The sequence below is a fragment of the Pristis pectinata genome, chromosome 9 (genome assembly GCF_009764475.1).
Source record: "Pristis pectinata isolate sPriPec2 chromosome 9, sPriPec2.1.pri, whole genome shotgun sequence".
NCBI lineage: Eukaryota > Metazoa > Chordata > Chondrichthyes > Rhinopristiformes > Pristidae > Pristis > Pristis pectinata.
This window is the reverse complement of record NC_067413.1, coordinates 12,366,149-12,379,278: the sequence shown is the minus strand read 5'-3', so window position 1 is coordinate 12,379,278 and position 13,130 is coordinate 12,366,149. Positions and strand designations below refer to the sequence as shown.

Genomic DNA, 13,130 nt, shown 5'->3' with positions numbered 1-13,130 from the left:
AGGGTCTGATTGCTGGGCACCCCACTAATGATCCTTGAGCACTCTCACTACCCCTCCTAACGCCCCACGAGGCCTCGATCTCAGGTCACCACACTACCCCCATCCCAGGCTCCAATTGCCATGCCACAACCACCGCCATCATCCCACTCCCCCCTCCTCCAGTCTCCAGCCACCTCCCCAACCCACTCCTGTTCCCACCATCCAGGCGCCAACCTCCGGCCATTCAACCACCTCACAGCCCCAGGGTTACATATCCAGCCACCCCAACATGGCATCAGACAAAGCAACTACCATCCAACGGAGGGAAACGAAAACAGAAGATGCTGGAAAAACTCAGTAAGCCAGGCAGCGTCTGTGGAGAGAGAAACAGTCAACGTTTCCAACCTGTGGCCCTTTTAAAATTTTCCAGAATTTTCTGTTTCTGTTTCAGATTTCCAACATCTACAATTTTTTAAAAAGAACTTCCGTTTGCCAAATGAATTAATTGGAACTTGCTCTAGTTGTGACTCTATGATTCACAAACAGAGCTTATTTTTAAACCAGAATTTTGTTCTATTACAATTCCAGCATAACATTTAATCATTATTAAATGAATATCATGGTTATGACTGTTTCATTATTTGCTTCACTAATTTTGTATTACATAGTTGTGCAAAGTTATCCATTAAGATAACTTAAACCTAGAATTTATAGAACATAGAACAGTACAGCACAATACAGGCCCATTGGCCCACAATGTTGTGCCGACCTTTAAACCTCGCCTAAGACTATCTAATCCCTTCCTCCCACATATACCTCTATTTTAAATTCCTCCATAAGCTTATCTAGTAATCTCTTGAATTTGACCAATTCGGATTTAAATTTAGATAATTTAGACCAAATTTAGATAATAAGCAACCTGGTGTAGACACAAGAGACTGCAGATGTTGGACTCTGTAGTGAGAAACAAACTGGTGGAGGAACTCAGTGGGTCGAGCAGCATCTGTGGTTGGAAAGCAATTGTCGATGTTTCGGGTCGAGACCCTGCATTGGGGGTCTGTCCTGTTGCAGGGTTTCGACCTGAAATGTCGACAGTTCCTTTCCCCCCCCCAGATGCTGCTCGACCCGCTGAGTTCCTCCACCAGTTTGATTTTTGCAAGCATTTCAGTCTATTGATTCAAAGAGTAGAATTTGGATTCTATAGTCTTCTGGTGGAAGCAGATGATACATGAATGGAAAATAGACAGAGCTTCAAAACCACAGCAACAGATAATATAGAAATTGTTAAGCACCAATGAGACAGACTCATTGAGAGCTGCCAGAATCCTGACTTACTTCTAAATTCTATCTCTAACACTAATGACATTCAAAACATCTTGTGTACTCACAGATAAGAAACATTGGATTAGGACTTATGATGAAGTCTGGAAAGTACAACCACTTAATAAAGTTCGAATTAATGTTGGCACTAGCAAATCTCCATGGATACTCTGAAATACAAAAGCAATACAGTGAAATGCATCATTTGGTATTTACGGATTGAAATGGATCAATCTATATTTCATTTTGGAATGCATTTCACTAAGATCAGAAACAAGAAGGTAGACTGACTAAAAATACATCGTTGCTATTTCAGCTGTGAATGGTTTGCTTGCTGTACATTGTTCTCCTGCCCAGTTTATGTTATTTCCATGTTAAAATGTTTCTCTCTTAACTGACTAGATGGCTGTAGCCTCAGTTTCTTCACTTGATGTTATCAGGAATTGTCAGAAGAGAAGTAGTTGCTGTATCTGTCAGAAGGTAGCTCCATCATTTTGACAAATGAAAGGAGATGTGGCAACATCACTGTCAGTGATGCTTGCTGTGGTAGGGGAGGAAAGTTCGATGTGTGAGCGGTAAACCTTCCCTTGGTGGTTACGAACTTTGGAATGGCCTCTACACCCCTGCTCTACAAGGTTGAGCCTGCACTCTCTGGTGGCACTCTACAAATGAACTAGCTCAGTTGCTGAACAGTTAGAGATTGGTCTCATAAGATGAGGTTTGCACGTTTGAACCTTGTTGGGACCTTGCCTCAGTATTTGTTGGAGTATACCTTTCCTTGATTGAAAATCCGATTTGCCAACAAATTTGTATATTTGTCTCAATAGGAAAAATATGAGCATTATGATTTATACCCAATCACAGCAGAAACAGGGATAATAACTTCCATTCAATAAGAACTCTTGATTATTGTCTTAAATTGCTATTTGGTGAAGCAGGCTTCTTAATAATTTAATTAAGTTGAAGAAAGATCAGGCCTCTATTATTGAATGTCTTAGGCTTACCAATAATTCATTTAAGCAAGAAAAACTTTTACTTATATTGTGTCTTTCTTGGCTTCAGGATATTCCAATCCACTCTACAACTAACAATGTACTTTGGAAGTATAGTCAACAAAATAATGGGGGGAAGTCTGCCAACCAATTTTTGTGAAGCATGCTAGCACATACAGCAAATTGATAATGACCAAGTTATCTGTTTTAAGTGTTGGTTGGGAGATGGATGGGATTTCAGGGTTAACTTGCACAACTCTTCCTCAAAACTGTGCTATACAATCCCTTATCAAGTGGAATATTCAATTTTTTTCTGATGCTGATTACAATCATTGAAAGAAGGGCACCACTTGTACCTTTGCAGGCAGCGGGTGGGATGCCAATGCAGAGAAGGTACTGAAAGGTCAGAATGCATGCCAGGAAGCAGCAGTACTTCGGCCAGATCTCGGCGATAGCTTTCCTGCGACGTCGGTAGAGTAACGCAAATAACCAAAAGGCATGAAGCATGGCATACAGATCCATCCGTTGCCCAATCACGTTGACCGTCATTAGGAAACATATCTGTGGATAGTGTGAAAAAAACAGGAACAGCATCAGTTGAGAACGCATCTTTAGACTAACGCAGCAAGCTGAGAAAAAGATATTTAGACGTAGTTAGATCTGGAAGGAGCAATTGTTTCGGCCATAGCTGAACTGAGGTGGAGAGTGAGACAGGTTATATGGAGGTGCAAGTTGGCATCTTAGCAACAGAAAGGACATGGGGGCACAAGAGATTGCAGATGCTGGAATCTGGAGCAACACAGAAGATGCTGGAGGAACTCAGCAGGTCAGGCAGCATCTATGGAGGGAAATGGACAGTTAACGTTTCGGGTCAAAACCCTTCATGTGGATATGGGAATTGGAAGCTGAGTTCAATTTGAGGCTGCGAATAATCTCACCAAAGGTGCATCAGTGACGAGAGCAGGGGTAATGATCAATGGCTTGAATAAGATTTAGTATTGAGGGCTGGAAGACAAAGTCTTCCCAATCATTATTTGCAAAATATTTCTGCTCATCCAAAATAGATGGCAGTTAAGCTGCATGAGAAAGTAGAGGCAAGGGAGAGGCTGAGAGAGGGGAAGACTAGGTCAAGATAAATGCCTTCAAATAGGGGTAGAATCTGACTCTGTTTCAGATGACGCCACTGAGGGGCAGCTGACATGTGAAATAAGAGTGAGCTAACGGCAGAGCTGCTCTCTGAAGTGTGCAAATTCTGAAAGATTTGGAAATCCGACAATACATATGCTTAACTACTCCCACCAAAGTTTTTATATAGCTCCACACAAATTATTTCTGCGTATTTGTTTTCAATTCACGAAAGCTTTCTCTCTACAGGTGAGCATCGACAATTCCTTTCCTCCCACAGATACTGCTCGATGCACTAAGTTCCTCCGGCAGATTATTTGTTTCTCTCTACTGGTTCTGCCTTATCTTTTATCAGCAAAGCTATGTTCTTCTTTTTCCATTTTACATAGATTTTCTTAAAGTCAGTATCCTGCAACATTTAGTTCTTAATCTTGGTCACACGTTAACCAGGTTTCCACAATGCCTATTAAATCAAACACATTTATCTCCATCTCCATCTCTGCTCAGAAATCATTTAAGGAAGAAGGACTGTTATTTATATAGTGCCTTGCATGCTCTCAGTACATTCCAAACCATGTTTACAGCCAATGATTTTGAAGTGCGGTCATTGCTGTAATGGAATTTCTGCTCAGGAAGCTAGCATGAATAGCAAAGTGATAATGACCAAATGATCTTTTTATAAGTGTTAGCTAGGGGATGGCTACTGGCCAGGATTCCTGGGTTAACTTGCACAGCTCTTCTTCAAAGCTATGAAAGGAATCCCTTGCATCCAGTTGAGAAAGCAAACAAGACTTATGTTCAATGCTTCATCTGAAAGATCACACTCCCAACAGCACAGCACCATCTCAGCACTCCACTGGAGTGTTAGCCAAGATTTCCCTGCTCAACCCGCAACCTTCTGAAGCAAGGGTGTCACAAGCATTGCATCATGTACTTTGGGCACTTATTGAGAAGCACTCCCTTACTGCAGATGTGTTTGTGGGGACAATTCTCTTCACACATTTCCACTTACACTACCTGTACTACCATCCCTATCTAACCTCATTCACTTCTGTGATTTACTTCTCTCTTACGCTCCTCATCGCCTCATAGACTCCCTCAGCTCCCTTTATAAACTGTGTGAGTCATACAGTCATACAGCATGGAAACAGGCCCTTCAGCCCAACTGGTCCATGCTGACCAAAATTCAAAAGTCAAAAACAATATGTACAGGTGCAATGAAAAACTTATCTGCAGCAGCATCATAGGCACATAGCATCAGGTAAGCAGCATTCCCATCTAAGCTATTTCCATTTTCCCACATTTGGCCCATATCCCTCTAAACCTTTCCCATCCATGAACATGTCCAAGTACCTTTTAAATGTTGTTAATGAACCTGCCTCAACCACTTCCTCTGGCAGCTCATTCCATGTACTGACCATTCTCTGGGTGAAAATGTTGCCCCTCAGGTTCCTATTAAATCTTTTCCCTCTCACCTTAAAACCTATGCCCTCTAGTTCTTGACTTCCCAACCTTGGGAAAAATATTAGTGCACATTCACCCTATCTATGCCCCCTCATAATTTTATGCACCCCTCATTCTCCTGTGCTGCTCTGTACTTCCAGTCTCTCTCATGTTTTCACCATTTTCCTCTTTGCTATTGTGCTTCCTCAAATAGTCATGATACTGAAACAGAGACAAGGATTCTAGAGAAGTATCTACACAAGCACTTGAAGTGCCAATGCCTGGAAGGCTATGGACAAAGTTGCTGGCAAATGGGACTTCTATGGCACTTAGTGGTTGACATGGACATGGTAGGTCAAAGATCCTATTTCTGTGCTCTATGACAAAATTGGATTTCAAAGCTATATACCTCCAACCCAAACTTGTAGTAGAAGTAGTTGATGAATACTTGGCACAGTTCACCAGCCCATTATCCAGATGTTGCCTTGTGATGTCATGAAAGATGGTTTTCGTTACCGGAGGTGGAAGATTATTGCGAAGCCTAAATAATTCCTGATGGCGATAGACAGTCACTTCGAATGCTTAAAACAGCAAGAATCAACAGGTTGTTATGGAAGAGAGAGAAAAAAAAGTTGGCTAATCAGAAACTCTGAAGGTATATTCTGGTTTATTTGGCAACCTGTAAAATCTACAGGCACCTCACGAAGTCAGGTTATTTTTCTTCAGATGATGACTAACCTAGAAACATACTCAATTGCTCTACTGGTGCTGACATGTTTCCCCAGCCATGGTTGACTGGCCTGTTTTGGTTGAGCAGGGAATGGTGACCAGGATCGAACCAGCAGACCTTCGAAATCCATCTCAACAGTTGGCAGAATCAACTTAATGCTAAGAGTAAAACTTCTGATAATAGGAATGTCCACGGAAATGGTGGTTAGTGCAGGAGAGTGGGTACTGAGTAAAACAGCTACAATCTCATGAATGTGGGATGGCTCATATTTTCTTATGTCAACATGAGTTTGTGATAAAAGGACACTGACCTGAAATGTCAACTGAGTTTCTCTCTCCATTTGCCTAGCATTCTTTGTTTTCATTACTTGGGTATCTGCCTGGGCTTGCTTTCAACACCTGGAGATGAAGTTTTAGTTGCATTCTCTTGGAAGTAAAAAGTTCTCTTGGTAGTTTTTTTTTGCTGTATCTGTTGAACTCTGACACTGAGACAACTATGATGTGGATGAAGGAGTAGACCACAAGTCAGGAAGGGGTAGGACAGCAGGAAAAGGCTCTCCCCTCAATAATTATTAAGCATATTAAGGATGAATATGGATAGATGTGTGTGTTCAACATATCCCTCCAGACCTCAAGGCACACTGTACTACTTCAATGCACTGTGTAATGAATTGATCTGTACGAATGGTATGCAAGGCAAGTTTTTCACTGTACCTTGGCACAAATGACAATAATAAACCAAACCAATACCAAACGGAGTTAAAATTAAATTCCTGCATGTTGTCTCATGTGAATATATGGGAAAATGAAAAGGAAGGACATAGATTTTAACTATAAAAGAGATAATGTATAATAACACTCACAACTGAACACTATCCTTTGGTGGAGAGCTGTGAAAATTTATTACGTATTTTTTAATTCCAAAGTATCGTTAACTGTTTTTTAAGGTTTCCACTTTCGTTCTAATGAGAACTTTCATTTAACATAAGAAATATTCCAGGGTGCTTCGCACAGGGGTGATCAGACAAAAAGACGACATTGAGGTAAATAAAGAAGTAATGGGACAACAAGGTTGGTTGTCGAGCAGATGGTGCAATTCTAAGACAGGAGCAGCAGAGTTATGGATGGGTTGATGTTTACAAGGGTGGGAAATGGAAGCTGAACAGGACATCATTGGAGTAGGTGGAAAAGAAGTTGACAAAGGCACGAGTTCAAAGTGGGGAGAGAACTCAGAAAGCAAAAGTGCAATGGGACTTGGAAGTCCAAGTTCAGGATTCCCTGAAGGTTAACTTACAGGTGGAGTGGTAGTAAGGAAGGCAAATGCCATGTTAACATTTATTTTGAGAGGACCAGAATGTAAAAGCAAGGATATGCTGCTGAGGCTTTATAACGCATTGGTCAGACAGCATTTGGAATATTGTGCGCACTTTTGGGGCCAATATCTAAGGAAAGATGCTCTGGTCCTGGAGAGGGTCCAGAGGAGGTTCACAACAATGATCCCGGGAATGAAAGGCTTGACATATGAGGAGCATTTGATGGCTCTGGGCCTGTACTCGAAGGATTGGGGGGGGGGGGGGGGAATCTCATTGAACCTATCGAATATTGAAAGGCCTGAATAAGGTGGACGTGGAGAAGATGTTTTCCATTGGTAGGAGAGTCTAGATTCTGCAGGCACAGCCTCAGAATAAAGGGATGTCCCTTTAAAACTGCGATGAGGAGGAATTTCTTCAGCCAGAGGGTGGTGAATCTGTGGAATTCGCTACCTGTGTAGGCCAAGTCACTGGGTGTATTTAAGGCAGAGATTGATAGCTATTGATTGGCAAAGGGGTTAAGGGTTATGGGGAGAAGGTAGGAGAATGGGGTTGATAAGAAAATAATCAGCCATGATTGAATGGCAGAGCAGACTCAATGGGCCGAATGGCCTAATTCTGCTCCTATATCTTATGGACTTACGGAGTGAGGGTTTCATAAGAGTAGGCCAAGCCAAACACAGATATGGACAGTGTTTTGTTGATGGAAGGGATGTGGAATCTGATGCCCTGTAAAGGTTAGGAAACGGTTTGAATGAATTTAAAACAGCAGCAGAATAGGATTGCATAGATTAAAGAGTTGATTAACTGGAAAAAATGATGGCTCATCTCCAACTCTATTAAAATCCTCACAAAGTCATGATAATGATGCCACATTTAAACACTGCAATGAGGTTTCCTTACTGTTATTTTATATCAGCTGTGCAAACAGATAACATGGCAGGAGTAGCAGTTCAAATATAAAATGAGCAACTGGTCATTAAGTCTGCAAGGAATAAGTGCACTTCAAACTGAATTCATTAATTAGTAAAATTATTTGGGGTGTTTTGAAGATGTGAAATACAGCTATTTTGTCTCCTCTTCCAAATTTGGCAGCTTATCATTTCACCATTCCAGAATATTTTCTAATCATTCTAAGCAACTGTTTATAGAGAGAAACAGTGGTAACAAATTTTTAAATTTTCATTTTCAGAAGGACAAATTGTTTCCTTCACTGATGCTTTGTTACTTAATTAACGCACAATCTCTCCATCCAGTTTTGGAGTGACCTAATCAAACGAGAAATGTGAGGAGTCCAAAGCAAGATCTGTCCTCTGGAATCACTTGCCCGTGCCTTTCTCAGCTCTTATGCCTGAGTTCAGGTTGTCTGATTTTATTGATTGATATATTGGCCTCAAATCCCATTCAAAAGAAAGTTTCCACTCCCAAACTCTAAGGTTTAGAGCATATTTATTGCAAAAGGGGTGGAGACTTGCTACAACTGTGTGGGGTGTTGGTGAGACAACACCCAGAATACGACACAGAGTTTTAGTCTTTTGCTTTAAGGAGGGATATACTTGGATTGGAGACAGTTCAGGAAAAGTTCACCATATTTACTCTTGGAACGAGAGGGTAGACTCATGAAGAACTTTAGAAGAACAGGAGCTGATCTTATTGAGGGGGCTTGACAAGACGGCTGCTGAAAGGATGTTTCCTTATGTGAGGGATCTAAAACAAGGAAACACATTCTCACGGTGGACCATTTAAAAGGAGATGAGGCGCAACTACTTCTTTCAAAGGGCTGGGATTTTTTTCAGTTTTTTATTTGTCATTCCCTAGCAACATCAAACAGAAATCAGATGTGTCAGTAGGAGAAGTCACATTGAAATTAGTCTTATTAAGGATTATGTATGTTCCATCAGGATACTCAGTACGTACAACTGAGGGTGACGATAATACATTCAACATCCTTATGGATTACTTTTTTGATTTTTGGTAGGGATTTTTCCATTTGCTTTCTTCTGTGTTTTCACTATTTCTGTAATGTCTACGCTTTATTGTGGTCAAAGATAGGATAGTTTCATGGAGAATTCTCTTCAGTGTTGACTATTAAATGCATACATAGTTACTTGACACTCACTTGTGCCAGGTCACTGATTTCTTGGACATATGTAAACATGTGCACAGTTTTTGTCACTCTGTTGTGTGGAGGTTTGCTGGCCCTCTTACAAGAAAGACATCCTTAAACTGGAATGGGTGCAGAAAAGGTTTACGAGGATGCTGTCAGGACTCGAGGGCCTAAGTTATAGGTAAAGGTTGGACAGGCTAGGACTTTATTCCTCGGAGCGTAGGAGGCTGAGGGGTGACCTTATGGAGGTGTATAAAATCATTATGAGCATAGATAGGGTGAATGCTCACTGTCTTTTTCCCAGGGAAGGGGAACGAAAAACCAGAGGGCAGAGGTGTAAGGTGGGAGGGGAAAGATTTAAAAGGGATCTGAGGGGCAACTTCTTCACACGGAGGGTGGTGCATTTATGGAATGAGCTGCCAGAGGAAGTGGTTGAGGCAGGTACAAAGACAACATTCAAAAGACATTTGGATAAGTACATGGGTCTCAGAGGGATATGGGCCAAAGGTGGGTCAATGGCACCAGCTTGGTCAGCACAGACGAGTTCGGCTGAAGGACAGGTTTCCATGCAGTATTACTCTATGATTTTATATGGACATAAGTGACCTTTCCTTCCTGTGTCTTTAATGACCCAATCTGAATGCGAATGTCATTGTTTGATCACCAACATTTTGGTGCACCAACATTTGGGCAGGCACGGTAGTGTAGCGGTTAGCGTAATGCTATTACAGCGCCAGCGACCCAGGTTCAATTCCCACAACTGTCTGTAAGGAGTTCGTACGTTCTTCCCGTGTCTGTGCGGGTTTCCTCCGGATGCTCCGGTTTCCTCCCACATTCCAAAGACATACAGGTTAGGAAGTTGTGAGCATGCTATGTCGGCGCCGGAAGCGTGGCGACACTTGCGGGCTGCCTGCAGAACACTCTACGCAAAAGGTGCATTTCACTGTGTGTTTCAAGGTACATGTGACTAATAAATATATCTTGTCTATCTTGTCTTGTCTGGAACAATTATTCTCAGTGATCTAATTTTTTTTCAATTCTTTCATTTTTCAAAATCTCAGCATTTATTGTCTCTTGAACTGAGTGGCTTACAGACCATTGCTGGGGACAACTAAGAGTAAAACAGAGCCACATATAACTCAACCAGATGGCAGTTTTCCTCCATGAAGGACAGGAGTGAACCATATTAGATTTTACAGCAATCTGACACATGTTGTGTCGCCCTCATTACTGGTGACTGACGAGCTTTCCCTACGCTCCTTCAAAATTCAGTTTATTAATCCAACATCCACGGTTGCCATGGTGAGATTTGAACTCAGGACCAGCTAGATTGTTAGCTTAGGCCTCAGGATTGTTGGTCTGGAATTTTAACTGCTGGACCAGCTCCATGTCCTTCAGCAGATGTTAATTGATGCATACACTTTAATGTATAATAGCAGCAACCAAGTGTTTCAACGAAGGCAATGCAGAAAGGTGTGCAAATTGTGGCAGCACAATTCCTTTGTTGATTCTGCTCTTAAATTCATTCCTTAGTCACTTGTGTGATGGTGTGCTCTCTTGAAAAAAATGCTAGAATCAATATCAGTTTTAATTAGGAAATCGATAATATATTCATACCTTAAGGTACACTAGAAGAGGAGAAGACTTCTTGAGTCCAATCCAGTTTGCGGGGTCCACGGGGCTCGAGTAGAGGACGGAACTGCTCAACCTCTCAAAGTTCTCTACGTTGGTCTCATTGAGTTGTGGCTGAGGAATTAAACATTCAGATATATTTATTTAAATATTTAAATAATTGATAGTACTAAATGCATTTTACTTCCTTTAAGTTAAAGCCTGAGAACACATACCAGCAGACTCAAGGACAGCTTCTATCCTGCTGTTATCAGACTCTTGAACGGACCTCTCATATGCTAAAAGATGAACTCTTGATCTCCCAATCTACCTCTTCGTGGCCCTTGCACTTTATTTGTCTACCTGCACTGCACTTTTTCTGTAACTGTAACACTATATTCTGCATTCTTTTTACTGCCTCAGTGTAATTATGTATGGCATGATCTGTCTGGATGGCATGCAAAACAAAGGGCTTTTCACTGTATCTCGGTACTCGTAACAACAATACATCAATACCAAAAATGTTCCCTTCAAGTGGATTGAGCTGGCATTCTGTAACCCATGGGTTTATATTTATGTTAACAAAAAAATAATAACTGTCATTGCAAGAAAAAAATCTAAGGGACAAGCATGAGACAAAACATTGAAAACAATATTGTAGAAAATATCAAATAATATATTAAGAAAATTTATTGCTCGAGGAATTAGAAAAATATAGTAAATATAGTAAGGTACATGAAGCTCCGCACCGATGTTATATTTCAAAATGCATTTAAAATATCTTAACAAGAAAGAAATGAACTTGTAACACAGCAAAAGCTATTTGGGGAAAGCAAACTTGTTTTCAGTAAGTGCCATTCAACAAAAAGTCCTGAAAAATCCACCCATGTTACCAAATTAAATGTAGACAAGTCAGGACAAAACATATGAATTAAAATGCAATTAACTTTGTGTAATGACCAGTCTGGTGTTCAATTTATTTTTTTTCTTTATTGTTTAAAAGCATTTCTGTCTTTGCTGATAAGGAATCTATTCTTTACCCCTAAATCCTGAACCAAAAAGCCATCAAAACCTTCTTCATTAGTTAGGTATCCAGATTACATCTCTAATCTGGATTTCCTCAGGATACTGAGGGAGGTAAGGGAAGAGATTGTTGGGGTCTTGAATGAGATTTTTGTATCCTCTTTAGCCACAGGCAAAGTCCCAGAAGACTGGACTATAGCCAATTTTGTTCCTTTGTTTAAGAAGGACAAGAGAGACAAACCAGAAAATTATAGGCTGGTGAGCCTTACATTTGTGGTAGGGAAATTACTGGAGAAGATTCTTACTCACATTTGGAAAAGCATGGACATATTAGGAAAATTCAGTATGGCTTTGTACAGGGGAGGTCCTATCTCACAAATTTTATTGAGTTTTTTTGAGGATGTGACGAAAATGATTGATGAAGATAGGGCAGCAAATGTTGTCTACATGGACTTTAGTAAAGCATTTGACAAGGTCCCTTGTAGTAGGCTGGTCCAGAAGATTAAGTCACATGGAATCCAATGGTGAGCTGGTAAATTGGATACAAAATTGGCTTGGACATAGATGGCAGAAGGTAGAGGTGGAGGAGTGCTTCCCTGACTTGTGACCAGCGGGGTTCCACAGGGATCAGTGCTGGGACCTCTGTTGTTTGTGATATATATAAGTGATCTGGATGAAAATGTAGGTGGTCTCATCAGTAAATTTACAGATGACACAAAAATTGGTGGAGCTGTGGATTGGCAGCAACTGACGATTGGTGTCAGATGAAAATCTAGGTGGAGAAATGGCAGATAGAGCTTAATCTGGAGAAGTGTGAGGTGTTGCATTTTGGGAAGTCAATACAAGAAGAATGCATACAGTAAATGGCAGGGCCCTTAGGAGCACTGATGTAGAGACGGATTTCTTGGTGTGCAAGTCAGTGTATGCATACTTGCCTTCGTTAATCAGAGCACCGAGTATAAAAGTTGGGAAGTCATCTTGCAGCTGTGTACAACTTTGGTTAGGCCACATGTGTGCCGTTCTGGTTGCTGCATTACAGGAAGGATGTGGAGGCTTTGCAGAGGGTGCAGGAAAGGTTCACCAGGATGCTGCATGGATCGGAGAGTATTAGCTGTATAGAGAGGTTGAAAAACCTTGGATTGTTTTCTCTGGAGGCTGATAGACGTGTATAAGATTATGAGAGGCAATAGAAAGGGTAGATAGTCAGAGTGTTTTTCCCAGGATGGAAATGTCAAATACTGCAGGGCAGAGATTTAAGGTGAGAGGGGACAAGTTTAAAGATGCACAAGGCAAGTTTTTTTTCCTCACACAGAGAGTGGTAGGTGTTTAAATGCTCTGCCAGGGTAGGTGGTTGAAGTAGATATAACAGCAACGTTTAAGAGGAATTTAGACAGACACGTGAACAGGCAGGGAATAGACCATGTGAAGGCAGACGGAATTAGTCAGACTGGCATCATGGTCAGTGCAGAAATGATGGGCCGAAGGGCCTGT

At 41.1% G+C, this 13,130-nt stretch overlaps 1 protein-coding gene across 1 annotated transcript in view; it reads right to left on the bottom strand.

Annotated features, from left to right (window-relative positions):
• Positions 1-13,130, bottom strand: part of LOC127574433 (piezo-type mechanosensitive ion channel component 2-like) — a 521,253-nt gene that overhangs the window by 97,333 nt on the left and 410,790 nt on the right. Inside the window, 6 exon segments of the mRNA XM_052023441.1 lie at positions 1,368-1,469; positions 2,648-2,852; positions 5,269-5,303; positions 5,306-5,441; positions 5,443-5,471; positions 10,625-10,751. Of these exon segments, the coding sequence (XP_051879401.1) occupies positions 1,368-1,469; positions 2,648-2,852; positions 5,269-5,303; positions 5,306-5,441; positions 5,443-5,471; positions 10,625-10,751 (634 nt within the window).